This window comes from Mustela lutreola, chromosome 14 (assembly GCF_030435805.1).
Source record: "Mustela lutreola isolate mMusLut2 chromosome 14, mMusLut2.pri, whole genome shotgun sequence".
NCBI classification, from domain to species: domain Eukaryota; kingdom Metazoa; phylum Chordata; class Mammalia; order Carnivora; family Mustelidae; genus Mustela; species Mustela lutreola.
Genome location: NC_081303.1, coordinates 72,604,989 through 72,625,505, shown reverse-complemented (window position 1 = coordinate 72,625,505; position 20,517 = coordinate 72,604,989). Strand labels below are relative to the sequence as shown.

General features: G+C 42.7%; 1 protein-coding gene across 1 annotated transcript; it reads left to right on the top strand.

Moving 5' to 3' along the window:
* The first annotated feature begins 15,852 nt into the window (after nt 1-15,852).
* Nucleotides 15,853-20,150, top strand: LOC131814987 (T-cell surface glycoprotein CD1a-like). Its single transcript, XM_059146535.1, has 6 exons — nt 15,853-16,044; nt 17,793-18,059; nt 18,752-19,030; nt 19,228-19,506; nt 19,820-19,910; nt 20,054-20,150. Exons 1-6 carry the CDS (start codon nt 15,984-15,986, stop codon nt 20,097-20,099), a joined length of 1,023 nt encoding a protein of 340 aa, XP_059002518.1. The 5' UTR covers nt 15,853-15,983; the 3' UTR covers nt 20,100-20,150.
* The last annotated feature ends 367 nt before the right edge of the window (nt 20,151-20,517 follow it).

Genomic DNA, 20,517 nt, shown 5'->3' with positions numbered 1-20,517 from the left:
GTCTCTGGAGCCACCGTCCTGCTCTTTCCTATGTGTCCCCCACCTTTCATTCTGTCCTCAGCCCTTCTGCTTCCAATGCAGTTCCTTCCCCTTCTCTTGCCTCCTGCAGTCCTCACCTTCACCTACTGCAAAGTAACTCCTCTGTTCCTCCCAGGAAAACACGCTGGAGACATCCATGCACTGGTTTCACTTTGGAGTGAGAATTCAGCAGCCCAGTCTCCAGTACTTACATAAACCCAGCTCAGCAGTGAAGTCCTTGCAAATTTCTGCAAGCAACTTTTGTCTTTCATGACTGTTTAATGATCAATTATCAATATTATTAAAGTATTATAACAGGATTTGTTGTTCTGAATTTGTTCTGGAACATAAATTTCAATGTTTAAGTCAGAGTAAATGAAGTCCCAGCAAAGTCCATGGGTCACAAGTATCAGATGTCACTTCCTCCAGTGAGACTTCCTTGATTCTAAGTGTTAACAGCCTCTGCTGGTGAGAATTTCCACCACTTTAACCTGCACTTTGGTTAATATATTCTTGTCTCCCAGTCCTTTTTGTCCCCAGTTACATTTCTTTTCCCCTTATAGTTCTTGGACTTTTTGAGAGCAAACTCCATGTCTTTTTAATATTTGTATCTTGGCCTGGAGTCTCACCTTCATGGAATAAAAATCTGGGAGAATTTATGCCATGTTTACATGTTTTTCTTTTTCTTTTGTTTCTTGACCGGTAGGTAGTAGTTGAGATGTCTGATGCTCCTTTTGTAAAAGTGTTCTCATTTGGCCAAGGTCTTCACACTTTCCTTGTTCTTTTTTTTTTTTTAATTCAATTAATTAATATACTGTGTGTTATTAGTTTCAGAGGTCGAGTATAGTGATTCATCCCTTACATACAATGCCCGTCACTCAGTTAACCCATCATCATACCTCCCTTCCCTCCAGCAACCCTCAGTTTGTTTCACATGACTAAAAGTCTTGTGTGGTTTGTCTCCTTCTCTGATTTTTGTCTTGCTTCATTTTCCCTCCCTTCCCCTATACTCCTCTGTTTTGTTTATTAAATTCCACATATGAGCGAAATCACGGGATAATTCTATCTTTGATTGAATTATTTCACTTAGCATAATACTCTCTAGTTCCATCTACATTATTGCAAATGGCAAGATTTCATTTTTTGATGGTTGAGTATTATTGTTGGGCTGGCAGAAAGGGCTACTTAAGATGGTGAAAGTTCCTGCCACAAAACCCGAGCTCAGATAGGAGAACAAAGACCCAAGCAAGAATCTGAAAACCCTCCCACCCGGGGCTCCCGTGGACCAATGGGACCCTGAGGAGCAGGCGAGGTATCCGAATAAGGGAAACTTGCCAAAAGACCCCTGAGCTTCCCCCAAGACGCCTTAAAAGCCCCCTCCTCCCTGCCTTGGGTGCGACTTCCGCCACTCTGCTTTCCAGAGTCACGGAACCTCACCCGAGGGTGACCACCTCCTCCCAGGGCAACTTTCCTGGCTCCCCTTCTCCTGAGCCCTGAAACTTTGCTGGAGAGTGTTTTTAATAAATCTTGCCTTGCACCCACTTCGCCTGGTGTTGTGTTTATCTCCCTGGAAAAACTTTACAATTATTATATATAGAGAGATAATCTTCTTTATCCATTCATCTGTTAGTGGACATATGGGCTCTTTCCATATTTTATCTATTGTGGATATTGCTGCTAAAAGCATTGGGATGTGGATGCCCCTTCAGTTTACTACATTTCTATCTTTGAGGTAAATATGTAGTTGTGCAATTGCTAGGATTTAGGATAGCTCTTTTTAAGTTTTTGAGGATCTTCCACCCTGTTTTCCAAAGTTGCTGTACCAGCTTGCATTCCCACCAACAGTGTAAGAGGATTCCCCTTTCTCCAAATCCTTGCCAACATTTGTTTTTTCTCGGCTTGTTAATTTTAGCCATTCTGACTGGTGTAAGGTGGTATCTCATTGTGGTTTTGATTTGTATTTCCCTGATGCTGAGTGATGTGGAGCACTTTTTTTTTTTTTTTTTTTTTTCATGTGTCTGTTGGCCACTTGTATGTCTTCTTTGGAGAAATATCTGTTCATGTCTTCTGCCCACTTACTGACTGAATTATTTGTTTTTTGGGTGTTTTGGGTGTTGAGTTTGATAAGTTCTTTATAGATCTTGGATACTAGCCCTTTATCTGATATGTCATTTGCAAATATCTTCTCCCATTCTGTTGGCTGCCTTTTAGTTTTGTCAGCTGTTTCCTTTGCTATGCAAAAGCTTTTTATCTTGATGAAGTCTGAGTAGCTCATTTTTGCCTTTATTTCCCTTGCCTTGATTTCTTGTCTAACAAGAAATTGCTGCAGTTGAGGTCACAGAAGTTGCTGCTTATGTTCTCCTCTAGGATTTTCATGGATTCCTGTCTCACATTTAGGTCTTTCATCCATTTTGAGCCTATTTTTTGTGTATGGTGTAAGAAAGCGGTCCAGTTTCATTCTTCTTCATGAGGCTGTCCAATTTTCTCAACACCATTTGTTGAAGAGATTGTCTTTTTCCATTGGACATTCTTTTATGCTTTGATGTAGCCAGTTGACCACAGAGTTTAGGATTCATTACTGGGTTCTCCTTTCTGTTCCACTGCTTCGTGTGTCTTTTTTTTACCATACTGTCTTGGAGATTACAGTCTTGTGATATAGGTTTTTGTAGAGGGAGGGTGGGGCCAGAGTTAGTAGCAAAAGAGGAAGATTGTTCCAGGGACAGGTCTATTTTCTTGGGAGAAAAATCAAGGGATTTTTCATATTCATGACTTCATCTGCTTTTAAGGGACAGAGAGGTCCCAGCAGACAGACTTCACTGGCTCTGATGGAAAGAAAAATTTCCTGCATGACTAGTTAAGTCTACATTTCTGGGCAGGGGTGGAGGGTGGGGGTGGCAGTGGTTGATATTGTAATTAGACTGGGATTGAAGCCTCAGTGTGAAGCCCCAGTGTGGGAACTGGGTCTAAGCGACACAATTCTGGGCCTGTGATTTTCTTTTTCTAAGGGGAAGAGCCTCATGGGGATATATCTTCAGACACTTGCCACTCCACCAGCAGAGGTACTTTTGGTATCCTGATGGCTAGCCTGCTTGGGACAGAGCATGGGTCACTATCTCCATTCTGATCCTGTCTCATTCTCAGTCAGCTGCTCTTTCAGTTTTGGGATTGGGTCTTCTAATCCCAATTGGGTCTTCCTTTTCCTTTAGTAGATGGAACCTTTTAGTCTAGGACAGGATGTGGTACTGTTCTTACCCCACTGGCCCTTTCCTCCAGCTGCAGTGTGGCTTCACCTGTGTCCCGAGGCAGGTTCCCTGTCCTTCCCACACCTGGTTCCCTGCTCTTCCTACACCTGGTTAAGGCTTCTTTCTGTGTGGGAGATGGTGGCTTTCTGCCTTTCTCAGGCAGCAGGTCCTCTCAAACCTCAAGCATACACCACAATAAAGCATTCCCCTGGTCTGTATCCTGGGTTCCAGCCTATCAGGAGCTCCTGGTGAGGTCAGTGGGGAAAAGCCTGGACATACGAAGAATTTCCTTAGTCTGTGACTATCAGGGACTCCTGGTACTCATGCTAGCAACTTGTTAACAATTTCAGTGGGATTCTTCTTTCTGGCTGTAAAGCATCAGGCATCTGTCCTAAGCAAGCAAGAGTTTGCATACTGTGTGTGGAGGCTGAGAAAAATGAAGGCCATCCCACCTCAGGTTTAACCTTAGCATAACCTTAGCATAGTACAGGTATCTCAGACCCCTATGCCTAAGGGCTGAACTACCCCCTACTTTACTTTAGTTCCAGGAAGTCCCACCAAGCTTTGGTTCCAGAGACTTCTACCCTGTTTTTGTAAATTTTCTCTCCTCCCCCGCCCAGCCTCTTGTAACGACCCATAAATACCCCTGCCTTAACTAAGTTCGAGGTCCAAGTCCCTACTCCACTGTGTCTGGTGTACTTGGGCCCAAGCTTAAGCTTGTGGAATAAACCCTCGTGTGATTGCATCGGTGTTGACTCCTTGGTGGTCTCGTAGATGCGAGAACTTGGTTACAACACTGTGGGGTGATTTTGATGTTATTTTAGAATATAGGTGAGGTTCTGTGGGGTAAGGTCCAGAGGTGAGGACCAAGAAAGAATTCTTGAGATGTCTTTAGTGCAAAATGGTGGTTTTATTAAGGCCTGGGGACAGGACCTGTAGGCAGAAAGAACTGCTGCCCAGGGGTTGTGAGGAGTGGCTAATTACATGTGTACTTGGGAGGTAATGAAAAGGGAGGTTTCAAAAGGGTTTTCATATGTTAAAGGCTCACAGGATACTGGAGGCCTTGCCATTATCAAGTTAAGGCTGTTTATCTCTCTAGCAAGGCATTAAAATTAAGACATTTGGGAGCTTCCTGAATGAATGTCTCACATATTCCCCCAGGATTGTGTGTGTGTGTGTGTGTGTGGTGGGGAGTGGTTGCAGGGTGTCAGCATGTGCTTTGTCTTCAGCTTGCCTTCTGCTCCCTCATTAACCTGATCAGGTAAAGGATGGTATTTCAGGTGGGGGAAGAATTTACCCAAAATAGAGAAAAGGAGAAAGAACTTTATTGAATACACTGCAAGGGGCCTGCAGGCAGAACAGGAGGGAAATACTGTCTTCCAGGAGGCAGTGATAGGGGCCTTGGTTAAGGAGGAACATAAGCATATGGAATTTCCTTCATTGGTACCTGTGTCCTGTTGTAGGCCTAAACATATTTTGAGGTGATTTGTCTAATAGACCTGTTTATATTCAGCTGGGGGTGGGTGGTCACTCTGGGTCCTTTTTCCTGACTCAGATTTCTTCATTCAAGATGGTTGCCTTCTAGTGGCCTCTACATTCCTCCCAATATTGACAGTGACAAATCTTTGGCATTTGCACAGAGGTCTCATCTGCAGTTGCTTCTTCCTTCTGAATGAGTGCAGCATAGAGGGGTCCCCACTGAACTCAGTCCATCAAGTTTTCTATGCAGTTATAGACAAGAGCATAGTGTTATATTAAAATGCTGATAGGTGATTTGAGTGAAATTCTTTGATGGCCTGGTCTGCAGGATTAAGGGGAAGGGACCCCTTGACAATATAGGCTTCAAACTCTATTGAACTATTTTATTCATATATGGAACTGCTGGATTCTAGAAGAGACAAGTTTAACAAAGGGACTAAATAAACGGAGGCCAATAATTAGGAGTAGGGGTGTTGAGGACTGGGGTCCTAAGAAAGGAAGTAGCCAAGAGAGCCATTGCCAGGTTTCACCCCAGGAAAACCATCCTTATATTTCACAGTCCTGGAGGAAGGAAGCCAAAGAACTTTTAGATGAGAAGGACAAGGATAATTCTAAAACAGCTAATGATTGTATTGTGAAAACAGGACACCAAGGTGGGGAAATGGGGGAGCCCCAGGTGCATTACAATTTCTGACCAGGTACATTCTGAGAGTTCACATTGTAGGAAAATGTTGAGAATGTAGTCTTGGAATTGGGAAGGAGAAATCATAAGAGTTTGGGGAGGAAAGTATTTAGGGAGTTTTTCTAAGATAATATCTTAGAATGATTGAATACAGGAGAGTGGAGATCGGCAATGGTCCAGATTCATGGGCCTCTAGGCCTCTGGGTGTGCATCCTCCCAGTCTCTGAATAACAGGTGTTGATTTTCAACTGGATTGCAGCCGTACTTGGTGGAGGACTCAGAGGACAAAAATGCCAGCAAGTGTTGGTCAGTCTCAGAAAGACAAAGATTAGTTTGTAACTTTGTCACTATCTCCCCTCCAAGTAATGGAATTGGGCAGTCAGGTAAAACAGGAAAGGAGTGGGGAAAGGTATTTAACCCTCCAAGAAATAAAAAGGCAGTGAAATGCTCACTCTTTGGGGACCCATCTATGTGGATGAGGAGTCTAGGACTGCAAGATGATGCCTGAGTATTTGGTAAGGGTGGAATAAGTGATTCCCACATACAGTAGAAATTTCAGCTATGTCTCATGCCACATCCAGCGTTGCCTGAGGCTGTGCTGTAATGACAGAGAATATGGGAGCCTGAAGTCTTTGCACCCTGTCAGTCAAAGGAGAAGAGATTTTCTACCCTTCCTCCACTGGGCTCCTCATTGTACAGAGCTAAGGGCAGCTGTGGATCGTCCAGAGTTTCCTTGGCCTGAAGCTGGTGATTACCTGGAACAGCTTGGGCTTAGGCTTTGGGGATGGGATGAACTTCCTGTTAATGGGAAGGAGTGGCAGTCCCATTTCCAATGCCCTAGTTGTTGCCATGGCAGGTGAAGCCCTGACAAAGGGGGCATTAGACACGCCAGGGCAGATGTCCTGATTGGCATATTGGGCCTGCCCCTTGTCTCTCTTGTTCCCTTCTGGCATTCATGACTACCTCTTGGTTATTGAAGACCCTGAGCCATATATAGAAATGTGGGAACAAAGCTCTGAGGTCCCTGACTGAGCTTCTGAAACTTTTTTTTTTTTGATAGCAAGGGAGCCCTGGATGATAAAGCACTTCACTGCCTTCCTGGCCTTCAGGATGTAGGTTGGTGTACTTTCCCAGGCCTGGCTAAAGAAGAATGAAATCACAAAGGATTTTCATTTCAGCCTTGAGTTGTTTCTTTAAGTTGTGCATAATTCTCTGTTTTTATACCCTCAATTAAACAAGGTATCATGTAATCTGAAATAATTATACCAGGCTTTAGGTATAATAATCCTTGACATTATCCTTGATAATGTCAACTAGGATTGGTTTTGGGGCCACACCAGAGCACATTCATGGGTATGGGTGTGGGACTCATTAGCCCAGTTCTGAGACAAAGACCATATACAAGGGCATTTTTTTGTTTTTGTTTTTGTTTTTTCCTAATTGTGCAGAATATAGTAAAGATGATGTGAATGTCTTAAAAGGTGAGATCAAAAACAACCATGAGGCTCTCAAATTTCTTAGTGAAATGGGAAGAAACTTGGCTAAAGAAGTCAAGATTTTTTCTATCTAGAACAGAACAGACATTGGAAAAGGGACATGGACCCTAATGGCCCTTGTATCCTCAGTCTCTACTTTACAAAGGGACATGACTTTCTCTGTGGAGAAACAGAAGTCAGATTCTTAGGCTCATAGTTAGTGCCAACTGGGTGTGGGACGGGGAGAAGGGACCTTGGTTGGGTGGTGGCATGGTGGCAGCAATAGCAGGGGCCATTAGGGTGTGAGGAGGATCAGGGAGCCTCTGGGTGTTCAGAGGAAGGGATAAGATGATGGGGTGGAATAAAAAATGCATCATCTAAAAAGTGGGCAGCCTCAGACACCTATGAAAATGGGCAAGACACATTCTACAATTTTTGTGAAGGCCAATGTTTTGAAATAATGTCATTAGGACTACACATTTGAGACTTCCAATCCTTTGGGGGATTTCTGGAATAAAGGTTAAGCTTGAATATAATATTATAAGAAAGAGTTCCATGGAGTAGTAGTCTTCCCTCTTGATATGGAAGTTTGTATTGAGGACAGGAAACATTACATAAAATGATGAGATGTTTCCATGGGACTTGGGGGGTCAATTTTAATTCAGTTTCTAAGAATGCAGCCCATGATGAGTCTGAAGGAATAGAGGTTTTGTGTCATAGTGAGGAAGACCAGCTGCCAATTCTAAAAAAAGCCATCATGCCAAAGGGAATGGAGGCCTGAATCTTGGTTGTGATTTCAGTCAGCATACCCCACTGACCTCAAAAAAGAACGTGATGTGTATGGAGTCACTGAATGTGATGCAGAGTCCCTCCATTAAAAGCACCAGGACAAATAACAATGACAATTACTGGTGGGGTACCCCTGCAACAGGGAGAGACAGACAACAGTTGACTGAATAGGGTCAAAAAAATGAGGGTGAGGACTCACCAGTCATTTATGTAGGAATGTATCCTGCCTGTAGATCAAGGTGGTGAGTGGACCCATAAGAACAGAGGAAAAAAAAGAGGTGGGAGCTGAAAGAAGTAAGGTAGCTGATAGCTAACATTAGGAAAGCATCCCAACAGGTCTGTAATGTGTGAGGATTTGCTCTGTATAAACTGTCACTGGCAAGTGTACTACACATTGGGAAAGGAGACTTCAGGAGGACAGAGTGGGAGAGCAGAGGAAAAGGGGTCCTTCTCCCTCACAGGCATGGAAGCTTGACCTGATTGTTCTTAGACATTCAGTTCACACTGGGAAACACTGTTTCCCAGAGATTTTCAGTTATCTGGGAAATTCTAAAGGTAAGCTTTCCAGGGGCAAAGAGAGAATGGAGAGGTGCTGAAGGATCCCTCTGATGGCAAGAGGGAAAAATCCTTCACCCTTTGGGCAAGGGAGATCTGGCTGGTTCTCCCTAAGGCTTTGTATCTTTACCAAGGAGTAACCTTGGCTAGAGGACATCCATTCTTTAAGGAGTACTAGAATCTGTCCACTGACGGAAAGTCCCAAGAAATTCTTGGAGAATCTGGGGAAGTCACAGGGTTAGCCAAATCTTCACCTTAGGGCCACCAAATCTGGGCTGACCCAAGTAGTGGGAGGTCAGTGACGCAGGTACTGGAAGAATTCACCAAAGACTGAACAAAGAAGATTGAAGTTTATTGAATACACTGTCTGTGAGCTGTGGGCAGGACATCAAAGGAGTGATTCTCTGGGAGGAGGCAGTGTTGGGTTGTCTGTAGTTAAGGAAGAAGCTTAGTAGGTGTTAGAACATATGGAATTTTCCTTTTTTGGTACCTGTGTCTGGGGGTAAGTAACCCATTGCTCAGCTAGAGCTTATGGATATTTTAAGGTGGGTAACCTAATGCACCTGTTCTTACTCACTCGGGAGGTAGAGTAAGATACACTCTGGGCCCTTCTACCTTATTCAAATTTCAATTGCTCAGGTTGGTTGCCTAAAATTGGCTTCTACAGATACCCTGTTTCTTTGGAGGAGTTTGTCTTTCCTTAGATTTTAGGTTAAAAAGTTGCCCTGATACTTCAGTTTTGTGATGCATTAAAAAAATGACTTTGATTATCCAGCTTTTCATAATCTTAAGTAGAGGAGTAGATCCTCTGATTTTTATGTTCCAATCTTGACTTTCTAAAAAATTATTTCCTTCCTTTCATTAGACTGAATATAATTCTGTTTACTGGTCAACTGAGAAATAGCAAGGCAAATAAACCAAACACATATATACAGAGTGTATAAAGCACAAACAAATATTGAAGAGCCTTTGAGAGTTACGAACATCATCGAAATAGAATGTCAGCATGTCCAACAGAGGCCAGCTCATGTAAGATAAGCATAAAACATTCCAGCAGAAACAGTAAGAAAAGCGTCTGGAGACTTGATTCCAGAACACTCTCTTAATTCTATTTGCTACAAATTCTCACTGGTTTCTTATTATAGGTAATGGAAGATTTTCGGTAGGACTCTCTGTGTGAATTTCATGATTATTAACATATGCTTGTGCCCTATAGAAAATAGTGTAAGACTATTCCATCAAATAGGGTTATAAGTAGTGCTTTCTGAAGATTAAGAAATTTTAGTGTTGTAGATATCTATATATTTAAAATAATTGGATGCTTAAACCAAATTATTCAATCATTCAAGAATAATCATAGAGCACCTACCACTTTACAGGCCCTCATTTGGATGTTGGTTATCCATTTTAAGAGGAATGTATATCTATCACCCAAAGGCAACCAATGAAGTCATAATTCCAAGTGGGCAAATATTAGTTAAGGGTCACTTTTAGAAAATATTATTTCAAGTAGTCATGTTGTTAGGCAGAGCTTGTACTTTATAATATAACTCATCACACAAAGTTCTGGGGAAAATGGTGCTATAGAAAGACCCCAAGATCCACCTCTTCCAACTAGAAACACCCATATCAGTGTAAATAACCCAGATATTGACCTGAAGACTGGAAGAACTAACTTTCCACAGATAAATGTAGAGAAGAGACCGTATTGAACAGGGCAGGATAGGTGGAGGTGTGGTAGAGAGGTAAAGGGACCCACACAATGTCCACAGATGGAAGGGACACAGCAGCCACAGAGAAGGGATAGAAATAGATTCAGATAAGGAGCCCACTGGGGAAGATGAATTCCCATAATATTTGGTTTTGAAAATCACGGTTTCTAGAGTCCTTATGAACCATGGGACTTACACCTGGAACATAAAAAATTGGCAGGCTCGGCTCTGGGAGAGCTGGATGTCAGGAGGAAACTGAGTCCCCACACTCTGAAAGCATAGCATAACATACAGTCCCACCGAGTTACAGCATAGAAGCCACAGTTTGAAATACACCTGGGGTTATAGGAGGGAGAGTTATTTCCTAATCTCATGGCGTGCTCCAAACGGACAGAGACTGTTGGAGGTCTCCTCCAGGAATAAAGATGCTGTCAGGGGCCGTTTCCCTCCTCCTCCCCAGAGTGTGAGCACACAGGCACTGTAGGAGCCCATGTAGAGACAACACTCACTAACTTGCTTGCAGCATGCCCCAAATCCATGTTCCCCTGCAGGCATATTCCCTCCAGCCAGACCTTTAATGCCAGGTCCCTTCCCACAACTGATCTGTGCAAACCCTGTTAACACTGGGCATGCAGACCCAGTGTGCTTCTGTGGATCTTCCCCCTCCAAGCCAGACGGCCTGCATCCCATTGAGTGCAGGCTGCTCCAACAGCAGACCTGTGGAAACTCTGCCAACACCTTGACACCCACCCTCATGCTATTCTGAGCTTCTGCTCACTCCAATCGAATCTTGGTAGGAACCCATCCAAAGTGGTGCCACAAATCTGGTAATGCCCAAGCATTCCTGACAGGGACTACTCTACTACAAAGTGAATCTTGCCCTGAGGAGAGGGAAAGATGAGTACTCAGAACATTCTGACTGAGGCTCTGCAAGTGGGCTAGGTAGACATCTGTTCTGATGCAGGGCCCTTCCACCAATGAAAATTCACAGGGGACAGCTATAGTTCAGTGCTACTTTGCCCCTGGCAAACATTTAATACGACACAACTTAAGACTAAGGAGGCTGCTGAATGACCCACTAAGAACACAGGGGCCAAACCCAAACAACACAGGCAATGACAGCAAAGCAAAAAGTGGATTAGCTTTCACAATAGACATGTAACACTCATAGGAGATAACCCTAAAGTGTCAGGCTCTGGTGAACAGGGCACACCACACTGAAGAACATTACAGACCTTTTTCATAAGGACGTGACTTTCAAGAGCAGAAGATGTTGCTAATTTCCGAACATACAAAAAGAGACCAGAGATTTAAACAAAATGGGGACATGGAGGATTATGTCCCTAAAGAAAGAACAGGACTAAATCACAGCCCAAGAGCTAGGTGAAAAGGAGATAAATAATATGCCTGATAGAGAATTTAAAGTAATGATCACGAAGTTGCTTTCTAGACTTGAGAAAGAGTAAAGGATCTTAGTCCTTTACAGAAAACATAAAAAAGAACCAATCAGTGTTGAAGAACTTAATACCAGAAATTAAAAATACACTAGATGGAATGAGTAGGAGACTAGAGGAACAGAAGAGCAGATCAGTGATCTAGAAGAGAGAGTATGGAAAGCAATCAATTTGAACAGGAGAGAGGGAAAAATACAGAAGAAAATAGACTTAGGGAGCTCAGCAACCCGTCTAACATAAAAATATTTGCAATAAAAATAATAGAAAGGGGGGGGCAAAAAATTATTTGAAGAAATAATAGGTGAAAATATGCAAACTGGTGAGGAAAACAGAAATCTAGATTTGGGAGACACGGTGAGCCCTTAACAAAATCAATCCAAGAAGGTTTATACCATCATACATATTAGTTAAAATAACAAAAAGTAGCAATGAAGGAGAATTTAAAACCAGCAAGAGAAAAAAAAATTACATGCAAAGGAAACCTATAGAGGCATCAGCTGATTTTTTTAGCAGAAATTATAGATCAGAAGGATTACAGCATGATATATCATGATACATCCAAAGTACCAAAAGGAAAAATATCCACAGCAAAGAACACTCTATCCACCAAAACTGTCATTCAGCATAGAAGGAAAGATAAAGAGTTTCCCAGACAAACTAATGTGAAAGGAATTCCTGAACACTAACTCAGCACAAGATATGTTAAAGAGGACTCTGAGTGCAAAGGAAACGAAAGATGGAAGAAAAAGCAAGCAGAAAAGCAGTAAAATAATATATGAATAATATATGAATACATAAAAATCAGTCAAGGGACCCACAAAATAAAAGGTTGCAAAGTATGGCACTGTATTTCAAAAAATTGGGGTGTGGGGATGAGTAAGAATGATTTCAAACTTAGTGACCTTGACTTAATAATGACTGCTATAGACGGAAGCTCTTATATTCAAAGTGAATGATAACAACAAATTAAAAATTAGTCATACATATGCAAAAAATCAAGAGAGAAGAATCCCTGTGTGTAACTGAAGAAAGCCAATTCACCATGGGAGAATAGAGAACTACAAAAACAAAACAAGTAATAAAATGTCAATAAGTATATACTGATCAATAATTAGATTGAATGCAATGGACTAAATGCTTCAGTCAAAAGACATAGGGTGAAGAAATGGATATAACATTTAAATGCTGCCAAGAAGAGACTCATTTCAGATGTAAAGACACATGGAGATTCAAAGTGAAGGGTTGGAAAAGCATATATTAAGCAAATGGTAATAATATTTGTCTCAGACAAAATAAACTTTAGAAGATAGACTTAACAAGAGACAAAGAAGGACAGTACATCACAATGAAAGGAAAGAGCCATAAAAAGATACAATGATAAATATTTATACAACCAACATGGGAGAAGCCAAATACATAAAGGACTAATCAATAGTAATATAATGATAGTAGGGGACTTTAGCACCCCACTTACATGGATGGATCCAAGCAGAAAATCAGTAAGGAAACAGTGCTTTGAATGACACATTGGACTAGGTTAGATCAAAATGATATATTCAGAACATTCCATCCCCAAACCCTGAATACATGTGCTTTTTTTCTAACTTAATTTTTCAGTGTTCCAAGAGTCATTGTTTATGCACCACACCCAGTGCTCCATGCAATACGTGCCCTGCCTAATACCTACCACCAGGCTCACCCATCCCCCACCGCACTCCCCTCCAAAACCCTCAGTTTGTTTCTCAGAGGCCACAGACTCTCATGTTTTGTCTCCCCCTTCGATTTCTCCCAACTCACTTCTCTCCTTCTCCCAATGTCCTCCGATTTCAAGTTATACTAAAGCTGTAGTAATCAAAACAGTATGGTACTGACACAAAAGGTATATACATCAATGAAAGAGTAGAGAACCTAGAAACAAACACACAATTTTATGGTCAATTGAAAGCTGACAAAGGAGACAAGAAAACGCAATGGGAAATAGAACGTCTCTTCAACACGTGGTGTTGGGAAAATTAGAGACACGTGCAAAAGAAAGAAACTGGACCATTTCCTACATCATAGAAAAAAATTAACTCAAAGTGGATTAAGGACCTAAATGTGAGTCCTAAAATCATAAAAATCCTGTATGAGAGCAGAGGTATTAAGTTCTTTGACATCAGCCATAGCAGCATTTTTCCAGATTTGTCTCCTCAGCAAGAAAACAAAAACAAAAAACAAAACAAAACCAAAAACAAAAACACCAAAAAAAACCCCAACAAAACAAAGAAACTGTTGTACTGCATCAGCATAAAAAGCTTCTGCAAAGCAAGAGAAACAAGCAACAAAACTAAAAGACAATCTATTGAATGTGAGTAGGAATTTGTTAATAGCATATGTGGTAAATGGTTAGTATGCAAAGTATATAAGGAACTTGTACAACTCAACACTCAAGAAAGTAAATAATCCAATTAAAAAATGGACAGGTCTTCCGAATGAAGAATAGACATTTCTCCAAAGATGACATCCAGATGTCCAACACACAGATGAAAAGATGTTCAGCATCACTCATCATCAGGGAAATGCAAATCAAAATCACAATGAAATATCACCTCATGCCTCTCATGTTGGTCAATTTAACACACACACACACACACACACACACACACACACACACACACACAAGAATCAAGTCTTGGGGAGGATGTTGAGAATAAAGAACTTTGTACCCTGTTGGTAGGAATGTAAACTGGTGCAGTGACTGTGGAAAATATTGTGGAAGTTCCTCAAGAAACTAAAAACAGAATTATTGTATGATCCAGCAATTTCACTACTGGATTTTTTTTTTTTTGCATTATTGGATATTTGTCCCAAAATGTGAAAACACTAATATGAAAAGAAACTGCAGCATTATTTACCAAGTAGCCAACATATGAAAACAACGCAAGCATCCACAGATAGATGAATAAAGAGAAGAGATGTGGTATCTACACACAATGGCATATTATTCAGACATAAAGATAACTGGTCTCTCCATTTGCAAACACATGAATGGAGCTATAGAACATGACGGTAAGTCATATAAATCAGTTGAACAAAGACAAACACTACATGGTCTCATTCATAGGTGGGATCAAAAAACAAAAGAAAAGAACAAAGTGGAAAAGAAAAAACAGACAAGCAGACTCTTATCTATAGAGAACGCACTGCTGGTTCCCAGAGGGGAGGTTGGTAGGGGGTTGGGGGAAACAGGTGAACAGGATTAAAATTACACTTATGTTCATGAGTACTAAGTCCTGTATAGAATTGTTAAATCACTATATTGTACACCAGAAACTAATTAACATGGTATGTTAACTACAGTGGAATTAAAAAAAAAAATGAAAAACTAACTCAGTGCACCAAAAGGTATAGTTCTTGGTATATGTGTTTTACTTCCCAAGTAGACTAAAACTCCTTGCATAAGGTGATTGCACTGTGAACACTGTATTTTCATGAGTGCAGCACCGTGCGTGGCTCCAGGCAGGCGATAAGTGACTGTTTGGTGAGTCAATATATATTAATGTAAGTTAGACAGAGGGCATATTTTTCAGATGTTTCAATGTCCTGTGGCTTCTGTGATCATAGTGGCTCTTCCCTAAGAATTATCGCAGATTGGTGGTTGCTGAGACTGACTCGCAATCATGGGGGGATCTGGACAAACAGGTAGAGCAATTGTTAAAAAGAAATCCATCTGCCTAAGCGGCACCTGGGGCAAGGCCAAGTCCTCCAAAACTGCTGAATCCCTGACCTAACTACAGTTCCCATCTCTCTCAGAAATGTTCACCTGTCAATGAATTCTCTGGTCAGCATCAGTGAGGTACTCTGTCCCATGTGTCCTCTCCATCCCCAAGGAGAGGAAGTCATCTACACGGTAAGCCCCTTCCCTGCTCTCCCAGTTAAGGGAAGGTGACCTTCCCTGAAGGGAAGCTCTTCTGTCTCTTTTGCCAACTTCCCTCCTACAAAACCTGCCATTTACAACAGTCCTCAAACCTCCCCTCTATCTGCCAGATGGGATGCTGCCTAACTCTTGAATCACTAATAAAACCAAACAGATTTTTACATTTACTTGGTTGATTTAGTTTCTTCACACAAGCAATGAGAAGTCAAAGATATGAATGAGCTGTGCTGAGGGTGCGACGCAGGGTGGTGTCACAAGGGCAGGAGGGAAAGAATGATAGGACCCAGGGTGGGATTCTGGGAGCCATGTGTTTTCATCGATTACTGTCTGGATGAGAAGGCAAGGTGCAAGATGTAGGGTCATTTTCAAGCCACACAGGACTTATTCTGTAGCAACTGAACTAGGGGACAGGGAGAAGGATGGCAGCTGGTGACAGGGAGAAGCTAGAAGCCAGAGAGGAGGGTCAGACCAAGAGAGGAAGTGAGATCTGAGTAGGCGTCCAGGCTTGAGGGAGGAGCACATTAGCATGTCACAGAGACGCAGGGAAGGCTGGTGTGTGGTGAAGGAAGTCAGAAGAAAAGGGCTGTGTGTGGGGTAGGTTTGTTAGAACAAACACCAAAGACCAACTTTGTAAGAGAGAGAAAGAACATCTGCAAGTACAATGCTGTTCCTGCAACTTGTGTTGTTAGTGGTTCTCCTCCCAGATGGTGACAGTGAAGATGGTGAGAACTCTGACCCTGCTCAATGGGTGCAATTTTGTACGTGTGAGTGAGTGTGTGTGTGTGTGTGTGTGTGTCCATGTGTTTGTGTACATTTGATTATGTGTGTATATGCTTAGGAGCCTAAGTGCATCCTCTGTGTGTGTTTGTGGGTGTACACGTGGAGGTGTGTCTCTGTATATCTCTTCTCATAGATGTGCACGTGTGTGCATATGTATAATCTCCGTGTGTGGGTGTGTGTACATATGTGCATTTGTGTCATTCTCTATGTGCAGTTATACTCGGGGTCAAGAGTATCATCCCGAAGGACCTCAATGTACGAAAGGAGTCCATCAAAATCCTTGAGGAGAACACGGGCAGCAACCTCTTCGACCTCTGCCGCAGCAACATCTTCCTAGGAACAACGCAAAAGGCAAGGGAAGCAAGGGAAAAAATGAACTACTGGGATTTCATCAAGATCAAAAGCTTTTGCACAGCAAAGGAAACAGTTAACAAAATCAAAAGACAACTGACAGAATGGGAGAAGATATTTGCAAACGACATATCAGATAAAGGACTAGTGTCCAGAATCTATAAAGAACTTAGCAAACTCAACACCCAAAGAACAAATAATCCAATCAAGAAATGGGCAGAAGACATGAACAGACATTTCTGCAAAGAAGACATCCAGATGGCGAACAGACACATGAAAAAGTGCTCCATATCACTCGGCATCAGGGAAATACAAATCAAAACCACAATGAGATATCACCTCACACCAGTCAGAATGGCTAAAATCAACAAGTCAGGAAATGACAGATGCTGGCGAGGATGCGGAGAAAGGGGAACCCTCCTACACTGTTGGTGGGAATGCAAGCTGGTGCAGCCACTCTGGAAAACAGCATGGAGGTTCCTCAAAATGTTGAAAATAGAACTGCCCTATGACCCAGCAATTGCACTATTGGGTATTTACCCTAAAGATACAAATGTAGTGATCCAAAGGGACACATGCACCCGAATGTTTATAGCAGCTATGTCCACAATAGCCAAACTATGGAAAGAACCTAGATGTCCATCAACAGATGAATGGATCAAGAAGATGTGGTATATATACACGATGGAATACTATGCAGCCATCAAAAGAAATGAAATCTTGCCATTTGCAACAACGTGAATGGAACTAGAGCGTATCATGCTTAGCGAAATAAGTCAAGCAGAGAAAGACAACTATCATATGATCTCCCTGATATGAGGAAGTGGTGATGCAACATGGAGGCTTAAGTGGGTAGAAGAATAAATGAAACAAGATGGGATTGGGAGGGAGACAAACCATAAGTGACTCTTAATCTCACAAAACAAACTGAGGGTTGCCGGGGGGAGGGGGTTGGGGAGAAGGGGGTGGGATTATGGACATTGGGGAGGGTATGTGATTTGGTGAGTGCTGTGAAGTGTGTAAACCTGGTGATTCACAGACCTGGGGATAAAAATATATGTATATAAAAAATAAAATAAAATAAAAAAAAAAAATCAAAAAAAAAAAAAAAAAAAAAAGAGTATCATCCCGGTGCATCTGAGCATCCCTGACCTCAGGGACCCATCCTCTTCTGAAGGATAAGTATGTAGCTCAGTGCTCTGGGGCAGAACCTGCTTTCCTGAGACAATTATGGCTTCCCAGTCCTCAGACCTTGGTTCCTCTCCCTGGCACCTTCTTCTCCATTCTTTCTTTTTCCCAATGCTCTCCTACTCCTCCCTATTCCATTCTTTTGATACAGCCTTCCAGGAGCTGGTATCTTTCCGAATTATCCTGACCACATCATTTTACAACCATTCCTGGACACAAAATCAAGGTTCAGCATGGCTGGATGAGCTGCAGACTCATGCCTGGGACAACAAGACCGGTGCTTTCATCTACCTGCAGCCATGGTCCCAGGGCAAGTTCAGCAATCAGGAACTGAAAGAAATGGAAAAAATATTCTACAGATACTCCATTATAACTATTTCAACATGTCATAACCATATCAGCGATTGGTGGCTTGAATGTGAGTTCAGATCCCTCTGGGTGGGATGGAGGTGACAGGCACTCGTGTCTCCTTGAGTTCCTTTTTCCTGTGGGAAATGAACTCCACTCGCTTCTGAACCTTACCTCTCTCTGCCATAAAATGGAATCACATCCATCTGGGCGTAGAATCCAGATCCTGATCTTTGAAAATCTTCATGTCTTCTGCTACTTCCCACGCCTCTCATTGACTGTCGGCTGTGCTCTCCTGTCTCCCATGTGTGTCTCCCGTGACCACCCCTTTCCCTGGCATCCAACAAAGCACACTAGCTCCCTCACTCTGTGACTGACTCCTTGAACCGTGCATTTCTCTCCATTCAGTCACATCAGCAATGCCTTTCTGTGTGTTTCCTATATCCACTACACTCCCTTCATCCTAGGGTGTTTTTTACCCTAGCTCTCCCGCTGAAGCCTTCCCTATTCTAGACCTATCACGTTTATGTCTCTCCTCCAATGTTTGTTCCTTCCTCAAACATTCACCTCTCTCTCCGCCTCCAGCAACCACCATTTCTCCACTGTCTGAGCCACTCCTCAAACAAATCTTTCTCTATAGTCCCTTGATTTCCTATAATCCCCTAAATTTCTCCCTCTACTTCTTCCCTCCATGAATTCCATTCATCTCATTTTCCGTCTTTTACTGTCCCTGTTTTGTAACCCACAGTCTCTCTTCCCTAGATCCCTTTCAGGTTCAGACAGTAATGAGGTATGATTCTCACTTTGGAGAAGCATCAGTATGCCTCCTGAAGATTGCTTATCAAGGAACAGACCACTTGAGTTTCCAGAACACCTCATGGTGGCCATCTCCAAAAGGAGGAAGAAGGGCTCAACAGGTCTGTAGACTATTCAATCAGAACCATGTTAGCAATGAAATAACAAAGAAGCTTCTCAGTGACACCTGCCCCCGGCTCCTGTTGGCTCTCCTGAATGCAGGGAAGACATATCTCCAGCGACAAGGTCAGTACTGCTCCCTCCCTCTATGAATTCTCTACTCTGCACTCATACATTTGTACCATTCCCTCAAATTCAGGGTGAGAAGTCAAGAGGGAAAAGGGAGAGTGGTGAAAGGTTTCTAGAGGTAGAGTGATGTGTCTCTCTGAAATGATGTGAAGCTTTACACTCTCAGTCTATGAATACCTGTCCTCTCCCTGCAGTGAAGCCAGAAGCCTGGCTGTCCACTGGCCCCAGTCCCGGTCCTGGCCGTCTCCTGCTGGTGTGCCACGTTTCCGGCTTCTACCCAAAGCCTGTGTGGGTGATGTGGATGCGGGACAAGCAGGAGCAACAGGGCACCCAGCGAGGCGACATCCTGCCCCATGCTGATGGGACGTGGTATCTTCAGGTGTCCTTGGATGTGAAACTCAAGGAGGCAGCTGGCCTGTCATGTAGAGTGAGACACAGCAGTCTAGGGGGCCAGGACATGGTCCTTTACTGGGGTGAGAAAGAGCTGGGGCCCAGATGGGACAAGGGAAGGTAGGGCTAAAGCAGAGCAGGAGAGCCTGATGAAAAATTTGGGAATCTAAGGACACCAGAAAAAAAATGACAAGAAATGGAAGAGCTGAGGGTCAAGATCCTGCAGATGTGGGTCGTGTGGAGGGTTTGGTGAAGGGTCCATCTCTGAGGAGGGATGGGAGAAGAGAGAGGAAGGGTGGCTGGTGAGGTAGAAGATGAAAAGAGCTAAGAGGATGAAGGAGGTACACTTCGATCTGGTTTCATGGAAATGATGCCTTCTCGTCACCATATCCACAGAGCATCCCCACTCCACGGGCTTGATATTCCTGGCCGTGATAGTGCCCCTGGTGCTTCTGGCAGGTCTGGTGTTGTGGCTCTGGAAGTGCTGGTAAGTCTCTGGAGCCACCTTATTGTTCTTTCCCATGTGTCTTCCCAACTTTAGTCGATTTTCACCCCTCCTAGTCCCAGTGCCCTTCCCCCTAGCAGTCCTCACCTCCAGGTGCAGAATGATTCCTCTTCTGTTCCTTGCAGGAAAACACACTGGAGACCGCAGTGCACTGGCCTCCCTTTGGAGTGACCTCCCAGCAGCCCAGGAGCCAGAGCCTACCTAAATCCAGCATAGCAGTGCATGTGCAACTTTAGTCTTTCATTTTTTTTTTTTTCTTAATGATCAGTTGTCAGTATATCCTAAACATAATTTAGTGACATTCATTGTTGGGGCCTGATTCTGGAACTTTAAAATTCAAAATTTAACTCTGGATAGAATAAAGTCCAAGAAACTCCATGGGGCATCAGGCATTAAATGTCAGTTCCTCCAGAACTCTCCCTGATTTACAACGGGAAGAAGTCCCTGCTAAGTGAGAGTTCTCACAACTTATTCCTATTCCTGAACCTTAGCCCTTTTTGTTCCTACTTGGGTTCCTTTTGCCCTTCTAATGGTTAGGTCTTTTGAGAGCAAAGTCCATGTCATTCATATATATATATATATATATATA

What these genes read in the sequence shown, in the direction of transcription:
- LOC131814987 (XM_059146535.1), top strand. Translation starts at nt 15,984, where the DNA reads ATGCTGTTCCTGCAACTTGTGTTGTTAGTGGTTCTCCTCCCAGATGGT. An exon ending in AGATGGTGACAGTGAAGATG is followed by an intron (nt 16,045 to 17,792) that starts GTGAGAACTCTG and finishes CTTTTGATACAG; the next exon opens with CCTTCCAGGAGCTGGTATCT. An exon ending in GGACATGGTCCTTTACTGGG is followed by an intron (nt 19,507 to 19,819) that starts GTGAGAAAGAGC and finishes CCATATCCACAG; the next exon opens with AGCATCCCCACTCCACGGGC.